The sequence below is a fragment of the Elephantulus edwardii genome, unplaced genomic scaffold (assembly GCF_000299155.1).
Source record: "Elephantulus edwardii isolate Elephantulus edwardi_28Jun2011 unplaced genomic scaffold, EleEdw1.0 scaffold00045, whole genome shotgun sequence".
Taxonomy (NCBI): Eukaryota; Metazoa; Chordata; class Mammalia; order Macroscelidea; family Macroscelididae; genus Elephantulus; species Elephantulus edwardii.
Genome location: NW_006399795.1, coordinates 9,231,208 through 9,251,320, shown reverse-complemented (window position 1 = coordinate 9,251,320; position 20,113 = coordinate 9,231,208). Strand labels below are relative to the sequence as shown.

The 20,113-nt window shown below is 41.8% G+C and overlaps 1 protein-coding gene across 1 annotated transcript; it reads right to left on the bottom strand.

Annotated features, from left to right (window-relative positions):
* Window positions 1–1,029: 1,029 nt before the first annotated feature.
* On the bottom strand, window positions 1,030–14,525 carry RPL22 (ribosomal protein L22). Its single transcript, XM_006885798.1, has 4 exons — window positions 14,495–14,525; window positions 12,199–12,303; window positions 6,050–6,174; window positions 1,030–1,226 (listed from the first exon to the last, which is right to left on the bottom strand). The coding sequence occupies exons 1-4, from the start codon at window positions 14,504–14,506 to the stop codon at window positions 1,082–1,084; spliced, it is 387 nt and encodes a 128-aa protein (XP_006885860.1). The 5' UTR covers window positions 14,507–14,525; the 3' UTR covers window positions 1,030–1,081.
* Between the last annotated feature and the right edge of the window lie 5,588 nt (window positions 14,526–20,113).

Below are 20,113 nucleotides of genomic sequence, written 5' to 3'. Positions count from 1 at the left end.
AAGGAGTAACAAATGTTAAATTGGGAGCCAAGGTGGGGCTTGAACATTTAATTTCCAGCTATGTAACTAGCAGAGCACACAACTTTCAGGTGTGGAAATTAATGGTGAACAAGCTCTTCTCAAGTTATGAATACACACCATCACCATGAAACAATGCAATTCTGCAGGGTCCTTTTTCAAAGTCATTCACAAATGGGTCTTGATCTTGCTACTGATAATTACATCTTTCCGACCTCATTATTTTCAGTTCTCTACTCTCTGCATTTGGAAACAAAATGCTACAATGAGAGCGAAGTTTCCCCCCAACACCCAGCAGATACTAATTTGCAGAATTTGTGACATAAAATTCACTGTTCTCCCGGGAGGCTGGAAACTCCTGTCTCGTCTCTTTTTCATGAAGTGCTCCCCAGTCACTTTTCCTTGGTGTTACACCCTCTATGAAAAGCCTACAGTGGTCTCAGCAACAAAAATCCTTGGAGTCACAGCTGGAAGCTCTGCTGCTCCTCTCCGGCTCCCTCTGCTGGATGCTAAAGTGATGGTTTCTTGCAAAGAAAAGACTTTTTAGGATGCGATGGTTTACAGATTTTCGTACAGAGATTTACTTAAAACCTAGGACTTCTACAACCACCTAACACATATCAATTAATACAAACAGCAGGATTTTTTCCCCAAGAGTAATCAATTAAAAAAATACAAATGCCCCAGAACACTGTGTCTTTACTGACAACATTTCCTTGTGAAGAGGGAACCTCAGAAAAAAATAATTTTGACTGATCAGTATTCCCAGTATATAGTGACTAGCCAAAGGCCCTCTTGCCACCCTCTCCCCTACCTGGTCAATGTCAAACCATCATCAGTTCCCTCAGGCTCACAGTACTTCTATTTTAATATCACTGAGGACTGAAATTTCCAAGGATTAAAAAGAAAAGTATGCAACAAATGAGTGGTGCCCACATGAAGCCCGTTCCCTGTGATATCCAGTTTTCTGATCAATCCACATTGCAGAGATACAAGGATAACAAACTTTTTGGTTCCCATGTTTTATTCAGGGCTTATACAAAATATTCAAGAGAAATGAGTTTTAATCCTCATCTTCCTCCTCTTCTTCATCCTGGTTAATCTGGAAGTAACGTAATTCATAACTTTCTTTGCTGTTAGCAACTACGCGCAACCAATCACGTAGATTATTCTTCTTCAAATATTTTTTGGTGAGATATTTCAAATACCTGTAGAGAAAAGACACTTGAGAACTATACTAGGCAGATGGTATTCTTGCAATCTGAAATATTTGAACTTTTAGAAAAACCCCCATTTCAAAATCATTTTCCCACTCCTCATAAAGGGTGATATTACAACTGAGGCACAGCTTTAACAGGAATAATGAGCAACAATAAAAATGAGAACCCTGAAGTGTATGGAACAGTTACCCATTAAGCAACAAAACATCTATACAATGGCTTTTAGTGACCACTGGAGTAAGCCTATCATGGTACTAATCTTAAACACAATCTTGTTAATCTTTTTCCAAGAAATCCTTCTTTCCTTCCAGGCAGCTCTCGTACAGTACTCCACTGACTCCACAGCTCCGTGAGGTGGTTTAGGCCACTAGAGATGTTTAGGCTACTAGGCTGTTCCACATTTTCCCCTCTGCCACAGTCAGACAGAAACCCCGCCCTCGCCATCTTGGTGTCTCTGATTCTATACAGGGAGAGCACTTCACTTGAATCTGTTTGCTGAAATGCTGCCTCAGGCTGGACAAGAGCTAAAAGGACTAACTCCAGCAAATCTTCATTAGAAAACTCAAATTTCACACAGTGGCAGAAACTGTCCATTTATGTCCAACTACACCAAGCTAACAATCTTGTCTCTTCTCTTACCTGCTTGCTTACAAGGCCCTGGGAGTTAACCACTAGGGCATCTTCCCAAAGCCACAGAGAAGAGGGACTAAGATGTCAATCAAGCATACTGCTCTGCTGGGCAAATGAACCTTCCCTGGCCTCAGCTTCTCCCTCTAGAAAATGTAACTCGTGATAGATAATGTCACCATACCAATACACTTGCCCAGCTTCAAGAAATGAGCACTGCTTAACTGTTACATCAACAAAGTAATCTTCACAAAGATGTGGAGATCTCAGCTCAAGTGTATCCACTTTTTCCTACACAAAGAGAGTAGTGATTCCATTCATCTACTTAAGTGGTGAAGTTTTCACTTCACTAAGTATAGGTAGTTTAAAAATTTCAAAATTGAAAGTTGGAGGAAAAAATAATAGACAAAAATGTGCAGAAACTCAGAGGGAAAATCTCCAAAACTACTACTCTCTTAGCTCCCAAGGAAAGGAGCGCTATAATGGAAGACATTCTCCATTGGGAAAGGAACAGGAAATCCGAGAACAGAAACCATTCTCTTGCTAGGGCAGTAAACTCACATACGGGCCTTCTCCTTGGCCCCTGGTAAAGCTGGCAAGTTGCATGATCAGCATTTCCCAGTGGTCTTCTGGTTTCATAGTTGCCCCCTGCCCCCGCCCCAACAAACCTCCTTCCATGTAAATAACACAGCCAATCATTTAAGTTTTAAAGTAAATTCTTAACTGATTTGCATGAAAATAAAATTATTAACAATTTGTTCTGAACCTCTGAACCAAACACCAACTCAAACTCACTGCTGTCAAGTTATTTCTGACTCAAGCCAACCCTCCTTGGGGTTTCCAAGTGTGGTACTGTATAAGGGCCCATCTTTCTACTAGGCAGCTGCTGAAAGACTTGAACTGCCAACTTTTATATATTATGAACTATGCCTCCAGGTTTCCTTAAATTTGTCCAAACAGACCTTAAAAATTCTAACTCCTAGGTACTGTGTAAATAAAACTAAGAAATGGCAAGACCTGGAAGCTAGAAATAAAGCTGTTATTTTTCAGTGAAATGTTTTAGCAAAAAGTTCATCCAAGTGTCTTAAATTCAAGCATCTTCTCAAAACCCTATATGTGGTAAAAATGAATTACTGTCTCCATACTAAAAAGACATAAAATGGGTCCACCATAATTATGTGGGTGACTTCAGTCTAAATAAAGTTGAGATTTTCAAATTTCTAATCTAATGCCCTAACAGAATTTACATAGCAAAAAGGAGGGGGAATTAAGTTTTTCATTGTGACTAAGGCTGATGTTAACCTCAAAGTTGGCTTTTTTTAAAGCTACGGGGTTAGCCACCTCTGTCTCCAGCTACCTTAACTGAAGACACATGGTCTCGCAAACCAGCAAGGTCTCACAAATCAGCCTCACCTGTGAGACTAGGATAAGTGAAGGAGTGTTTCCCACACTGAGAAGCAAGACCTGAGGTCAGCAAGGCTTGTGGCAGTCAAGACCCTTGTTAGAACAAGTCCCTGGTGGTAGAGAGACTGGCACTGCTGTGGAGAAACTGTGGCAGGCATGACCTGAGACATCCTGCATTTGTGCTGGCCACAGGATTTCTTGCCTTTGACAATGGAAGGAAAAGCTACTGGCTGAACTGAAACTGAAGGCTGAACTCATTTGAGGAGTTGTGCCTTAGAACTGTTGGTCTAAAACCTGGACTTATATTGGGTGATATTCTTTGCCTCCCCCACTTTCCAAACCTTCTTCCCTAATAAACTCCCCTGTTGGTACTGTAACTGTGAGTCAGCAATGAATAAAAGAACCTCTTGCTGCTGGTGGGGCTCTAGAGGAACCATGGGGCTGGACTACATATTTCTGACGTGATTTCTGCTCTGGGGCAGTGAGGGGCTGTATTGTTCTCACGTCTTCTGGCCCTTTCAGAGATGCTCATGGTCCTCCATGGGGCTGGACTACATATTTCTGACGTGATTTCTGCTCTGGGGCAGTGAGGGGCTGTACTGTTCTCACGTCTTCTGGCCCTTTCAGAGATGCTCATGGTCCTGTGTCTCCAAGTTAAGTTTTCTCCTCTTCATTGACATTTGGTGTCAGAAGCAGTGGAATTCACTGTTTCAGACTCACAGACTGATATAAACTAGAGGAGAAAATCTAAAACGTTACTTTTACCGTTACTAAATATGGAAAAGCTGAGAACTTGCTTTTTGGCCTGAGACAAAAGTTTATGAAGATAAATATAAATTTGAAAACTTCTTTTAAAGTCTATTCATGACGCTTCCCCCTCCCCCTTTAGATGTCATAATGTTGTTGAACTATAGTATAAAAATGATAATTTGAAGGGAACTCTGGTGGCCTAGTAGCAAGAAGCTGCACTACAATCCTAGAGGTAGGCAGTTTGAATCCACCAGATGCTCTGCTGGAGGAGGGACAATTCCTGTACCAGTCAGATCTGATTTGACGGTACATGCACAAAAAAAATAAATAAATTTAAAAATGATAATTTGACAGAGTGTGGAACTTAGCCTAGGGAAGATTAAGCACCACCAGTACTCTGAGCAGAGTTACCTTTAAAAACAGACACGCAGAAAAAAAGATTTTTTGCAATGAAACCGAGGCAATAAAAAGCTGATAATTTTGCCTATCTCAGAATGATCACCTGGGTCTACTTGATGAGAGGAAGGACAAAGCATCAGAACTCCCTTTCCAGAACTTTTATTAAAGTTCAAGGAAGCTGGTGAATATGTTCAACTCGTGGTGATGGAAATGGGAGATACACAATAATGAAGAAATAGGCGGAGTTTGGAAATGGTCCTTCAGCACTGTTCACTGAGGACGATAAATAGATAAATGAAGGGTTACTTGTGGAGCAGGGATTCTGATGTGCTGACTTGGCCCATGTAGGCCTTAAGTTGAGTAAGGGTCTGAAACAGGAAGATGTGTGGACTCCTACGTTGGTGGCTGTTCCCCATCTGAATCTAGCCACTGAGACTAGATAGCTGAGGATTTGCCTACCTGAACCAACCAAAGGTTTCATTCTGAGAGCTAGTGTTAATTGCTCTGACCTGATGATTTGCTCTAATGGTGTGAGATGAAATGGACTGGACCCTTTGTTTGTAGATACAGATTTAACTGTACCAGAAGGTGCTTCATAGACGATCTGCTTGTTTTCCTCAGAGTACTGGTTTGATAAGGCTGTGCCAATAATAAAATGGGGAGAATATGATTTAAGGAGTAAAGCAACTGGCTTACATATCCTTCAGATGAGAAATAATGACTAAGAAAAGTCAGAGGATAGACTGTGTGGTGCTTTCTTGACCGTTAGTCACTTCTCGTCTCCAGGTACCTTAACTAAACCACATGGTCTTGCAAATCAACTTCAGGTGTGGACTGGATAAGGCGTGCTTCCCACACTGAACAGCAAGACTTGAGGTTAGCGAGGCTTGTGGCAGCCAAGACCCTTGTTAGATCTAGACCCTGGTCGTGGAGAAGACTGCACTGCCGTGGAGAAACTGCGGCAAGGTGTGACCTGAGGCATCCCGCATTTGTGCTGCCCACAGGTAGATTTTTACTAGACTTGCCTTTGGCGATAGAAGGAAAAGCTGCTTGCTTAAGTGAAACCGGAACCTGGACTAACCTGAGGTGTTGGGCCTTGGAGCTATTGGGACTTACTTTGGATGTTATTTGCCTCCCCTACTTTCCAACCTCCTTCCCTAATAAATCCCTTGTTGGTACCGTAACTGTGAGTCAGCAATGAATGAAAAGAACCTCTTGCTGATGGGACTCAAGAGGAACCATGGGGCTGGGCTACAGGTTCCTGACCTGCTTTCTGCTCTATTCTCACTCCCTCTGGCCCTTTCAGAGATGCTCAAGGTCCTGTGCCCCTGTGTCTGGTTTTCTTTCCCCTTTAGACAGAGGCAAAGGAAGAATAACCTTTTAAGAACATAGTCTTATTAATTAATAAGCATCTTTACAACTTGAAATATTTTGTCCACAAAAAAAAAAACAAACCCAAAATCCTAAAGGGAAAATAATTGCCAAAGGTTGAATACGTTATGACTATAACATTATCCTTGCTTCTGCTCCACACATTAGCAGATATAACCACAAAACACATTACCCTACATGCTGCTTGAGAGTGAGGCTGAGACTCGGTACTATCTGGATGCAATAACAAACCTCCTTACCGTTTGGAAAAAGGCACCTCAGAGGTTACAGTTATCTTGCTCTTGCTTCTTTCGATGGTTACAACCCCTCCTCCGAGATTACCAGCTTTTCCATTAACCTTGATTCTTTCCTGAAGAAACTGCTCCTACAGGAATAAAATTGACCAGTTAGTGAAGTAATATGTTCATTCACCTTAACAGAATATTTTAACTTAAAATAAAGCACTCTGGTGGCCTAGTGTGTAACAGGTCAGGCTGCTAAACAAAAGGTGAGCAGTCAAACCCAGCGGGCATTCATTCCATAGGAGAAAGCCAGGAAATCTACTTCTGTAAAGATCTTAAGCCTCAGAAAATTTAACGGCAGGTCACTAAGAGAAGTAGCAATCAAGTCAGTGGTAAATTTTTTTATTTAAAAATCATAGGTCTCATCTATTTACTGAAACGTGGGAGCATAAAAACCAAGCACGCTCCATAGGTAGTGATGAGATCGTGACATAATCTTAACCTGATATGGCCAGTCAACTTGACACAGTGCAATACTAATGAAAGGAGGATCATTATGTGTGTTGTCATCACGTGCGGGACTCCTCAGAGACCCAGCCTGGTTCTTCTCCAAGGTCTGAGTTCTACCTGATTTTATTGCCAGTTTTCATTCTAATCCACTGAGGAAGGAGCCAGTTCTGCTTTTGTTTCTTGACCAGCAACCTCCTGATCCTGAAAGTCTTATGAGAAGGCATAATGAAGACAAAAAAGAGCCACACGATACTTTCAACAAAACAAACTCACTGCTACTGAGTCAATGTCAACTCATGGTGACCCTCCACTGGATTTCGGAGGCTGTATATCTTAACAAAAGGAGACTGCCCGCCTTTCTAGCTTGTGGGTTTATTCAAGCTGCTAACTTTTTGGTGAGTGATCCAACAATACATTTATCACACCACAAGGGCTGCTCTGGTAATCCATGGTATAGTCAAATACGTCACTAGAATCACAATTTGAACACTTCAATTTTTTTCCTTCCTTTTTTATTATCCAGCTTACATTTATATAAAGTTTCACATGTATATGTAACTGCCTTGAGTCAGGTGTACCTTAGACATCAAATGACATCTTTGATTTTTAAGCTTGAAGGATATTTGTCTCCATTTATCATGATGTTGGCTACTGGTTCATATAAATAACTAGTCTTTTGAAAATAATAACAAATTTTTGGTATTCCTATTAGGGTCTGACATCTAGAACAAACAGAAATGGCAATACTCATCTTAAAACATGTAGCACAAACAACAATCTAGCATGAGTGTACCTGACTGCTTGCACCTATGTATGTCTTCGTTGGAAGGACAGAGGTTTAGGAAGTTTAATACTAATACACTGGCCAAAAGTAAAGGGGAGGCTTTTTCTCCTTCTTTCAAGAGGAAAGTCTGTCCTCTGGGGATGTAACTTTATACTTAATCTAAAATTACTAAAAAGGAAGGGGAGCAGAGGGGTTAGAATAGGCGGGGTGGGTGGGTTAATCAATCTGATGGGTGGCGGGAGGGGTGGGTTAAGTAAACAGGAAAGATCCAGTGCAAAAAATAATGTATATGAACTTTGTAAGTAAACCAGTATAAAATATTTAAATAAAAAGGACAATCAAGGACAATGGGGGACTGGGCTACTATACCGAATAAACTGATTGAAGAGAGAAAAGGAAATGGGAAAAGAGAAAATCCAGGGCAAATAAAGCAACTAATAAATCCAGGGCAACTTCTATACCTAAGGACTACTGTGAGAGCCACGTTTCAATCTAACAGGACAAAAACTAGACAGAGATCTGTTTCGAGGCCATGTGCACTGTCCAGCAGAAAAAGGATCCTAAACATTCCACAAAGGGCTGATTAGGTTCAAGTCAACTACCTCTGTGAACTCCAGGACTATTTTTTTTTTTAAAAAGGAAGCTATTTGGATTTTATTATTGTTACCATGTTATAAAGTCCCTAAAATCTTTTCAGCTCAGAATCCTATATGTATCTATTCCTCACTTAGGGATTATCTCATTACTCAATTTTTTTAGATTTAGGACTGTAACAAAAACATTTATTTGTACACCAAGATTCATTCATAGGAGCTATCCACCATCAAAAGAACATGGAAATAGCCCAAATGTCCAACCATAATCGAACGGTTTGAGAAATTATGGTACATTTACAGGATGGAATACTTCGGAGCACACAGGAGCAATGATTTTGAAAATCACTAACTTTAGAGGGACTGGAAAGCAGTATACTAAGTGAACTAACTCAGTGCCGTTAGGACAAATACTGTATAGGACAATTACTGTAGAAACAGGTAACTAGTAAAACTTATATGAGGATCTAAGGGGGGGAAGGCGGAGCAGAGGGGTGAGGATGGGGGCTAGTAATCACAGGGTCACACAATTTGATGGGTGTGTTAAGGAAATGGAAAAGATCTAGTGTGAAACAATGTATACAAACTTTCTAAGTAAATCAGTATAAAATAAAAATTTTGTATTAAAAACAAAAAACCCACTTATGCAACTATTTTGCATATGAAGACAACTAAGAGACTTCTTGCAGGACAGGAATGTAAAAGGAATTTACATTAAGTGTTGTTGCCCTATCCAGACATAATTTTACCAACTCTGACACACCTGATCCCACTGCCAGTCACCCTGTCAATCCATCTCATTCAGTGTCTTCCTCTCTTGCACTGACCCTCCATCCTCTTCCAACTATGATATGCTTCTCCAAGGACGAGCTGCTCCTCCCAATATGCCCAAAGCTGGAGTTTTGTTTACATAAGTGTAATAAACCAAAATTAACAAAAAACTGAAACCTTTTTCCATCAAGTCACTTTTAATTCATGGCAACTCGATGTGCTAGAATAGTACTGTGCTCCAAAGGAAAGCAGACTATATGCCTTTCTTCCACAGGGCCACTGGATATGTTCAAAGAACCTCTAGGTTAGCAGTCCAAGCATAAGCCACTGGTGCCACCGAGGTATCTAAAACTGCAATGCTGTCCTTGTTAGGTGCTGTCGAGATATCTACAACTCAGTGACTCTATGAACACATCTGAGCCTTGCCCTACCCTCTACCATCCTCATAATGTTTGACATACTTGAGCCTACTGTAGACTTTTTTTTAGTTGTGGGGGTGTGTATGTATCGTCAAATCAAATCTGACTGGTACAGGAGGTGATTGCCCCTCCTTCTTCAACAAAGCATCTGGTGGATTCAAACCGTGTACCACTGGACCAACTGGCAGCATCGCGATGGATGGTGAACAGATTGAGATTGTTCACAGCTTTCATTTGCTTGGCTCCACAGTCAACACTCTTGGCAACAGCAGCCAGGAAATTAAAAGACGTATTGCAATGGGAGAGTATGCTGTTAGGGACCTCTCCAAAGTACTAAAGAGCAATGGTGTCTCTCTGGAGACTAAGGTGCATCTGATACAGGCCATGGTCTTTGCTATCACTTGTTTTACATCAGAAAGTTGGACAATGACTAAGGAGGATAGGAGGAGAATTGATGCCTTTGAGCTGTGGTGCTGGAAAAGAGTATTGAGGGTACCATGGACTGCTAGGAAAACAAACAGGTTCATCCTGGGGAGGGTTAAACTGGGCGGCTTCTTGGAGGCAAGGTTTCTGAGGCCCCGTCTAACATACTTTGTATGTTGTAAGGAGGGACTGGTCCTTGGAGATGGACATCATGCTTGGTAGAGTGGAGGGACAGTGCAAGGAGGGGAAGGCCCTCTATGAGGTGGATTGATTCAGTGACTGGGACAACTGGGATGGGTGTATCAGAGACAGTGCGACTGGCACAGAACAGAGTTTAGGGCTGTTGTACATGGGTCTCTATGAGTCGCAAGCAACTCAACAGCACGTAACAACTGTATACTTGTATATACTATTTATGCTGTATACTCAGCCCACTGTCACTGTATCACTCCATCTTGTCAAGATGGGTGGAGGGAGGGGTGGGTTAAGGAAATGGGAAATATCCAGTGTATATAAACTTTGTTATTATCACTTCTCTTTCACTGCCATCTAGATTCCCTAGTATGAAGTCTTTTTCCAAGGACTGGCTCTTAATAACAATATGCCTAAAGTATGTGAGACAAAATTTCACCATCTAGGGGAGCTCTGGTGGCCTAGTGGTAAGGAGATGCAACTACAATCCCAGAGGCACATGGTTCGAATCCACCAGATGCTCTGCCGGGGAAGGAGGGACAATCTCCTCCTGTTCCAGTCAGATCTGATTTGACAGTACACTCACACAAAAATAATAATAAATAAAAAATTTAAAAAAAAATTTCACCATCTGAGCCTCTAAGAACACCCTGGTTGCAGCACTTCCTCCAAGACACGTTTCTCTTCTCTTAGCAGTCCATATGATGGCTATCTGGTACTCTTCGACAACACAATTCAATGGCATCAATTCTGTCACGTTTATTCACTGTCCGACTTTCAGATGCATGTTATGGGACGTTGAATCACCTGTGACTCACAGCAACCCTATGTACCAACAGCTCTGAATCCTGCCCTATCCTGAGCTACTCTCACTGACTCCAACACACCTAATCCCATTGTCCCAGTTATCATATATGGGGTCTTCCTCTCCTGTTCTGTCCATCCACCCTTCTAAACATGGTTTCCTTCTCCAAGGACCAGTCCCTCCTGGCCGTATGCCCAAAGAATATGAGATGGAGCTTCAAAAAATCTTTGCCTCCAAGGAAAAATTTCGTTTCAGTATCCAAGACAGATCTATTTGGTCTCCTGGCTGTCCACAGGAAGTAACTGAAAAGACCATGGCATGAATCAGGCATTCTTACTCTTTGACACCTTGGGGTGGCTCCCTGACAGGAGCAAAAGGAGAACTGAATTACATTCTATATAATCAGTGGCAATAAGCAACCACTTAAAATTTAAGAGGTCATTTTTTTCTTTTTATGTGGAAGTTTACAAATCATATTGGTTTCCATTTAATCATTTAAATTATCTTTTAAAAATTTTGATACCAGTTGAACTTCAGAAGACTGAAGAGCAGAACTAAATTTAGGAGATGTAAGCACATACATAAGGCCACATTTAAAAAAAAAATTGAAATGGGGGGGGGTCAATGAATGCCACATGAATTGCCTTCTGAGTGCAACAATAAGTGAACGAAAAGCCCAACTTTTCTTTAAGCCTTCATTAAAATCACAATTAAAAAAGGCGGGGAAAAAAAGAAGTATTTGGATGGGGGGGGTAAGAAAGCTGCATTCCCCAAGCATAGATATTGTGAGAGGAAAAAAGCTAAATCCCAAGAGCAAGTTAGAAATTTAAGATTTACCTTTTTCTAGGGTCAAGCATAACAAAAGAACAAAAAACACAGGATAACAAGGTCAAACATAGGATAAAAATATCACTACAAAATGTGGTCTCAATCAAATTCCAATGTTAAGTCAGGAAACCAGACTTTTTAAACAAAACATGGAGAGTCCAATTCTAAGAAAATTAAAAACCTGAAATGCTACCATCTGTGTGATGCCCCCAGCTGAGCAGACAGGCCCAGAACTAAGGCAGTCCTTGTCAGAAGCATCAAGTCCACATCAAAGTGAAACAGGAGTGGCGACTTACTAATGTTGGTCAGATTGTTTGAAACTTTAATAGTTTAGTAACTATGTGCCAAGCAACACACAAAAGCTTTTACAAGCTCATCTCATTTAATCTCATAATTTTCTGTCCTACAACAGAAAGTAAATCTTACTCCCAAAAATTACATAACTAAACTCTGAATTAAATGGTAGAACCAGCCCTGTAAACATGAAAACAGAAATGTATCTTAGTAGGGGCTCTTCCATAGGACAATGGCTCAATTCACAGCTAAAGCATTTCACGCACAGCCACCATCCTTCTATTTATGGAGATGTACATGTCGCTACATTACTGAACAGGCTCAGCAGAGCTTCCATACTCAGATGAACCAAGAAGTCTGAGGGCCTATTTCCAATACTCAGCCAATGAAAATCCTACAGATCACCACAGTCTGAGCCACAAGGAAATGGGGTAACAAAGATGTAGCATCACTTTACTCCATTTAAGCATGAGGTGTAATTCAGAATCTTGATTACTCTGTAATAAATGTAACTTGTTATGAAATGTTACTGAAGGAACGTAACTTACAAAATTAGCAGCATCCATGATTCCATCTTCTACTGGATGGGTACAGTCAAGGGTAAACTTCAGAACCTGCTTCTTTTTTTTACCCCCTTTCGCCACAGGCTTTTTCTAAGATTAAGACAAATAAATGGTAAATCATAATACATGCCAGTCAAAATACAATTAGCAGAAGCAAAAATGCCCATACAAAGACAAAAACCATAAAGTTGAATCCCTGTGTACATCACTAAGAGCCTTTCTGCTTAAAAGCTCTCAAAGCATTCACAAGAAGCTGCTTTGGGGGTTCCCTCTTGATGGGGAACCCACTCTAGCAACCTTCAATTATGTCCATGGTTTTCAGTCTCCCCAGTCCCCCTAGACATGCAGGAAGAATTAACTTTTTCTACATCCTAAAATTTTCCAAATAACAATTCAAGGCATGCTTCTTGATAACTTTATTCAGGGGTTACAGAAGCACTGTACACCTAAAACAATCTTTATCTGAAATCATTCTTAGTCCTGTAACTCTAGACTCCAATCTAGATGACTGGTTCTGTTATCTAAATCCTGGTCTAAGCCACCTTTACAGGAGTGGCAACTACACAATACAGTATCCTAACTGCTCGCCCACCCTGATTTGAACAGAGCTAAAAATAAGTTTGTGATTAGAGCACTATTAACAACAACAACGTTAAGCCCTTTGCTTGATTTAACCTAATGAATTAGTATTCTAAAGCAGCAATTACAGCACATCCTTTGATGTTCCAATTTCTTCACTCTTATCAAGAAAACAGAAAATTCAAACCCAATGTTGTCAAATCAATTCTAACTCACAGCAGCCTTATTGGGCAAAACAAAACTGCCCCCACAGGGTTTCTGAGGATGTAAATCTTTGCCTGAGCAGATCTACCTCAGAGCAGCTGGCTGATTAGAACTACCAACCTTTTAGTTAGCAGACCATCATCAATGCACTATCAGGACCTCTCATCATGAAGCTCTGATGAACCTTCTCACTCACCAAAGACTAATACTAAGATTAAAACTGCATTTGAACAACTTATTTACCTAGACCTACACTTTAAAAGGCTTAGTTAAATTTAAACACTAAATGTTCCTTTTCAAGAATATATTTTGTTTTCCTTACTTACGTTTAAAAGAACTCCATGGAAAGCTTTCAATTGGGTCAACATTTCAAACACTGGTTGTTGTCCATTAGAGTCTGATTTCCAGCAACCTCACATGATGACCTCTCCTATAGGATTTTTCTGGGGTATAACCTGTATGGGTGCTTTCTCCCAGGAAGCCACTGGATGGGTTTGAACTACCAACCCTTCCCTTCGCCTAGCGCTTAAACGCTGTGTCAGAAGCAGGCTTCCTTTCAAAAAATTTAGCTACCACAAAAATCGCCCATTTTTCGTTTTTCTAATGTTTCTCCCAAATAAGGCTGCTTTAACAACTCAGTGCTTTAAGAACTAATGCCAAAAAAACAAATCAAAGACCCACCCAAAAGAACTGGGCGACTTTCATCGTATATTGAAACCAAAAAGCATGCAAATGCCATTGCTGCCAGAATTCCTAGTGACTCTTAGGACCAAGAGATCTGAACCCTGTCCTAGGCTATGCCATCTTCATCTCTTGGCCCAACACGCAAGCCCATTGCTGCATAGAAACATCTGCAAGCACCGCTGGGCAGAAGCGAGGGAACTGAAGAACGTTAACCAGGCTGCCCCAACCCGGGGTGGGGGCGGGGAGATGATGGGGGGGAGGAACAACTTTCCTCGGGAACCCTGCGATGACCTCAACACACCCCATTTCCAACCTAGCACAGCGAGAAGGGCATGGGGAGCCTTCGATAAAGATGCGAAGCACCGCACTGTGAAATGCTAACTCCGGCTAACGATGCGAACCAACGCGCTCCTCGACCCGGGTCTCCTCGCCGATTCAACAGGCAACCTGCGCATCCTTCCCGGGACCACTTCCCCCGACGCACACGGCTCCCGAGGACGGCAGATCCCTTCCCTGGCCCTCCTTCACCGGGCTCCGAGGACCCGGGACCTGCCCGGGACACTGCCTCCAAGGTTGCAGCTCCTGCCGGCCGCCGAGAGCTCCCGATCACCCTCCCCGGCTTCAGGCCGCGGCCTCCAGTGCCCGCAACGTGCCGAGCCCGGCAGCGGCACTGAACCTCTCTCTGGCCGTCTTGCAGCCTCAACCTTAGCCGGACGCCGCAGTGCGACTTCCCCCGGGAGGCTGGGCAGAAAGCAGGCGCTGCGATGCCCACGTGCCTCTTCCAAGCTCAGGCCTCACGAGGGACCATACTTACCACAGGCGCCATGGCGGCAGCGAAGTCAGAAAGAGAGTCTGGCCTAGTACGCAGACGCAAAGAGCCTGTAGCGCGCAGAGCACGCAGGGCCCAGGCAGCTTGAATCGCTTAGCCACACCCCCCGATCGCAGGCAGCTACTCTGTGTTCCGTGCAATCGGAGACTGATTCATTTTCCCTGAACGCAAAACTGTCCCTCCCCAGTCGGGAGGGCGGAGTCACAGGGGAGAGAAGAGGGCTGGGTGGCCGGTCCCAATCGAGAATGATAGGAGGGGGGAGGAGTGTTGTTGGAGGTCCCGAGGAGAAATGAAGACTTTAGCTCTACTTTTTAAAGTTTTTGGAAAGAAAAATAAAGTGATAGGGAAATTTCACCAAACCACAAATATTAACTTGGTAGAATGAGTAAAAGGGAAGGCTTTTGGCTGTTGTAGAAAAACTAAGGAGATCGGAAGTCGCCATCGAGTCTTCCTTCCCACTTAAATCCTAGCCTCACCCCTGCTCTGTTCCCAGCGCTGCACCCCCTGGCTGTAGCTGAACTTTTGGCACCATGGCTTGGGACCTTGTGAAAAATGCTTTCTAGTGTGACACACACTGACAAACATACTGTCATCCACTCAATTCCTACTTCTAGCGTCCTTTTAGCACAGAGTACAACTACTCCGTAGGGTTTCCAGGGCTGTTTTCTGAAAGCTGACTGCCTAATTGTTCTACCACACAGCGGCAGGTAGGTTTGATCTGCTCACCTTTCACTTCGCAGTGGAGCCCTTAACCACAATGCCACCAGAGCTGCTTGGGACACCCTCCACATCTCAAATTTAAGCAGCCAACCCTCTAGGCTCATCATCTCTTAGTGTCCAAGTATCAAAGCCAGTGCCTTTGAAAAGTGCACGTAGATAGGAATCATCTTTACATCCGACCAAAATGCAGATTCCAAGGGAACTGTGTCCTGAAAGTTTATTTCTTAGAAGTTCCCAGTTAATACTGTTGCTGTTGCTGGACAGCCTACATTTTTGAATACTCTCCTTCTAAAACCTGCATCTTCTCTTCCGTTGCCTCCGAGTCAGAACCCATTCAGCTTACCCACCAGCGGCTTTTCGCATAAAGCTGGTGGATTCCAACCGCCTGCTTTAAGGTTGACAGCACAACAGAGATACAAGAAGAGTTACAATTCAGAAACTCGCTTTCCACTCTCCCTGACTTCACTATACTTGTCATGATCCTTGAGCCTTAATTAATCAATCGTAGACCTTGCAGACAATCAATCATAACGTATTCATTCATAGCAAGCATAGTGGGAAACACCCCTGGGAGCATAAATTTGCCTCCGTCTTGGTCGTCTTGGTCGCTCAGAGCCACTGGTACAGTCAGGGTCTTCAGCTGATTGTAGCATCATCTGTTAGGCTCCCAGGGTTTATATACTTTGGCTTTGGGGGTTATCATGTTTGACCAATCTTACTAGTTCAATTGCCACATGGGTTCAACCAATCACATTCAGTAACAAGTTATTTCTCTTATCACAGGCTTATACATGTTGAGGCAAGTAGGGGCCTATAGACAAGTAGGGGCATGTTTACACCAAACTGTTTCAGTATACTTCAATATATTTTCGCAGCCGACTTAATATATTTTCATAGTAGACTTCTATTAATTTCTTTGTAATGTTATACACTTATACCATATTATCCACCCCCTTGTACTAATATGATTTTTTCTTTATTTTTAGGGTATTGTTGTTGTTTGGTGCCATTGAGTCAAGTACGGCTCAGTGCTCCTATGAACAAAAGATCTGAAATCAATACTGTCCTGCACCATCCTCACACTTGCTGACACACAAAAGCCCATCGCAGTAGTCACCTTGTCAATCCACCTGGTTGAGGGTCTTCCTCTCCTTTGCTCACCCTCCACCCTTCATAACATCATATCCTTCTCCAAGGAATAGCACGTCCAAAGTATGTTAGGTGAAGCCTCATCATTGTTGCCTCCAAAGAGCACTCCGGCTGCACCCTCTCCAAGACATATCTATTCATTTTCCTGGCCATCCGTGCAATGTTCAGTGCTCTTCTCCAACACTACAGCTCAAACATATCAATTCTTTTTCTGTCATCCTTATTCATTGTCCAGGTCTCGGATGCATAGCTAGTAATAATAGGAAAAACCATGGCCTGAATCAGACACACCTTAGCCCTTCGTAGACATCACTACACGTCAATAATTTGGAAAGGTCCCTAACTGCAGATTTTACATTTCCTGACTGCTTGTATCAAGGGTGTTAATTATGGATCCAAGCAAGATGAAGCTGTTGACAGTTTCAATCTCCTCTCCATCATCATGACACTACAACATTAACACACAAGATACAGCAACAAGCACATGATTACAATGTATGCAGTGTCTGTTAAGCCATTCATGGTAGTATTTTTTATTCTTGTTAATATGTGCCAGACACTATTTTTTGTTTCCCTAAAGAAGTTTTGTATGTTTTTTGCTTGTGACACTGAATATCTTATCTTTTTATTCAATACTTTCTCTATTATCTCTCTAATTGAGCACTGAGCTAGTTTGGGTATCTCTTTCAAGAAATATTCTATACCTGACAAGAGTCCAGAATAAGAGCTGGTAATAGAGTGGTCTGGGGTGGAGTGGGAGCTGTATAACAATGAAAGAACTTTCTTCCCAAAGGAAAAAGTGAACCAGGGGAGAGGTGGGGCAGGGAGGAAAATGTGCAACAATGAATGAATGAAAATCCAAGTTCTTTGTAAACTTTCATTAAAATCTCAATTAAAAAAAGAAATACTCTGTACCTAATACATGTATGAAATGAGCTTTGTATTATGTCTTTATCCATATTTTTAATGTGATCATTAGTTTCTTTTTGCAGCTTATCCAACACTTTTGTTTGGTCTGACTGTAGAATTTCTGAGAAATGTGGTAATTCTACTGGTATATTGTCCACAGGGGATGATAGTTTCGAAAGGCTTCAGGCCTTTAGTTCATAAGGTCACTATGAGTCATAATCATGTTGACAGCAATCAACAACACAACAATTGTTCACATTAGGTATTATGTACTATCATTTTTTAGTACCCAAGTTTGGTATGTTGTATTTTCTCTAGTTACATTGATGACATTGTATATAATTTTACAATCCTCACACATGTAGTTCTGATTTCCCCTTTTTGTGTGGTTGTGATATGTTTATGTTACAGCACAGCCATTTGTACTGTCCCATATTAACAAGTCCCCTTGGAGGTTCTGTTGGAATTCATTCTGTGGTTTTTAATGCTACGGTTAAGTCATTTTCTGTGTAAATTGTTTCAGCTTCCCAGGCTATAAACTGATCTTCTGTTGACAAATAATTGTTTTGTCTTATGTGTATGCCATGTATTGCCAATTTTCTATGGTATTGGCCTTGCTCTGTACGCTTGTATGGGTTATACTTGAGTTAGTGCTTTCATGTTGATTTCACAGTCTTCCTTTTGATAACATCCACTCCTTTTATCCCCACTGTTGAGAATCTGGGTTTTAGTATTATAATATCTCTTAGGTCTGCCCATACCTTGTCTAATAAATCTTGTACATGTATACATTTTTCCTTTACTTAAAATTTTATTCTTGTGTCTTCATATAATTTGTTTAAAGACTATTGTATTTTTATCTGTAGACTTATGGTTGTTACTTGTTCTTGCATTCCTTGTATTGCTCTCTTTGCTGCTTCTAGTGAATGTGTTAGCAGTCCAGGTAGGTCATGTATTGTTTTTTGCACATATCTTTTTTGTTTGTTTTGTTTTAACTGTTTATTTCTTTTTGCTCTTGTTTTGTTTCTCTTCCTTGAGCTTCTTTTTGGAGACTTTGGTTCTACTAGCCTTTGCATGTATCTTTTAACTGCCAGCATTTGGGCATGCCAGGCTGGTAAGACAAAGGTCAAGCCCCGCCTAGGGTTTTGGGATATTTAATGTCAGCTGAATCTAGACTCTGGCTTCTTGAGGCCAGGTTTGAGGGCTCCGGGCATGTGTGGTGGTTTTATGGCCACACGAGGGGGTTGGCAGAGTGGACTTGCCAGATGAACTGGGGGTCCAGGGCAAGGAGTTTGCCAGCATTTGGGTGTGCTGGGCTGGTAAGACACAGTAGAGCCCTCAAGCCTGCGGCCCTGTGGCCAGTCTTTCATTGTTTTCGTTCAGACATTCCTCTAGGTCATATAGCCCTGGTGTACAAGTTGCCATACAGCGGTTACTTGTGGTTGCTGTGAGGCTGAACACTGTGACACTGATGTGTCAAATGTGTTAATGGTTGGTTACACAATGCGGACAGAGTGTGGGGTGGAGCTCCCCGATTAAAACAAGCTTGGAAGGAGAAGTGACATCCATTTCCATAATAGCTTGCCTCTGGAAACCCTATGAACCTGCAGAGAGGAAAGGCACCCAAGCATTGAGGATTTTCCTTCATAGGGTCTCTATGAGTTGCCTGCGACTCGACAGCACTTAACAACAACAACATTTCTTCTGTTTGTGCCACTTTAACTTGTAATTCATTTGTCTCTGCTTCTTGAGCTGTATCCCAAGCTAGATCAACCACCTGAGCTATTCCTGCAAGTAGTAGCCCCAAGGCTTTTCTGTACCAAGCTACTTCTGGTATAGTTTTCAGTATTGGTGCTGTTTTTCTTTACATGCTGGGCCATAGGCGTCCACATTGAAATCCCTAGTGGTGAATTTATATGATATTCTAGTTCTTTGTGATCTATTATAAGTTAAGATTGGTTAGTCCAGATTTGGGATGGATGGTGGTGCCCTCATTATCCATGGTGGGCCATTTTTATAGCCTTCAGTCCATTCTTTTTTCCAATGTTCTGTGTATAGTCAATGTATTTTATTGACACATCCTCTAAATACTACACATGGTCCTCGGCTTGAAGGTCTCAGATGGCGAGTATCCTAGCTTAAGTCTTGTATAAATATTGGACATTGAACATCTTGATCTTCCAGTTTTAAGGGGTAAATGTTTCAATTCTCCATTTGCCATTGTACCTGATCATTCAGTAAGAGTGGTATTGTTATATGGTCATTTATCTATATTCTCTCAAGGTCCAACAGTTTCAGGTATCCTAATGTATTCCAGAATGTTAAACTTTTATCTTGTATTTGTTGGAGGTACCATCTCCAACTTATCTGCTTAGGGTCCAAGCTAGCACCCCACACTGGGTCAGGGGTGAGGTTAATAGTTTTAAAAATTGGGACATGAAAAAAATGGTCAAAATCTCTAGCTCTAAGAGAGAGGCAAATCAGAACAACTATGAGATATCATCCCACCCAGTAAGAATTGCAAAGTTTAACAGAACAGCAAACAACATCAAATGCTGGCAAGGCTGTGGAGAAACTGGAACCCTTATTCATTGTTGGTGGGAGTATAAAATGGTGAAACCACTATGGAAGGCTGTATGGTGCTTTCTCAAAAAGTTGGAAATAGAAATACCATTTGACCTAGCAATTCCACTACTAGGAATTTACCCTAAAGAAACCATAACCTCCACCCAAGCACACCCATGTGTTTATTTTGTCTTTGTTCACAATAGCAAAGAGCTGGAAACAACCTAAGTGCCCATCAACAAACGAATGCATAGAGAAGCT

What these genes read in the sequence shown, in the direction of transcription:
- RPL22 (XM_006885798.1), bottom strand. An exon ending in TCATGGATGCTGCTAATTTT is followed by an intron (nt 6,175 to 12,198) that starts GTAAGTTACGTT and finishes TTATTCCTGTAG; the next exon opens with GAGCAGTTTCTTCAGGAAAG. An exon ending in GAGGTGCCTTTTTCCAAACG is followed by an intron (nt 1,227 to 6,049) that starts GTAAGGAGGTTT and finishes TTTTCTCTACAG; the next exon opens with GTATTTGAAATATCTCACCA.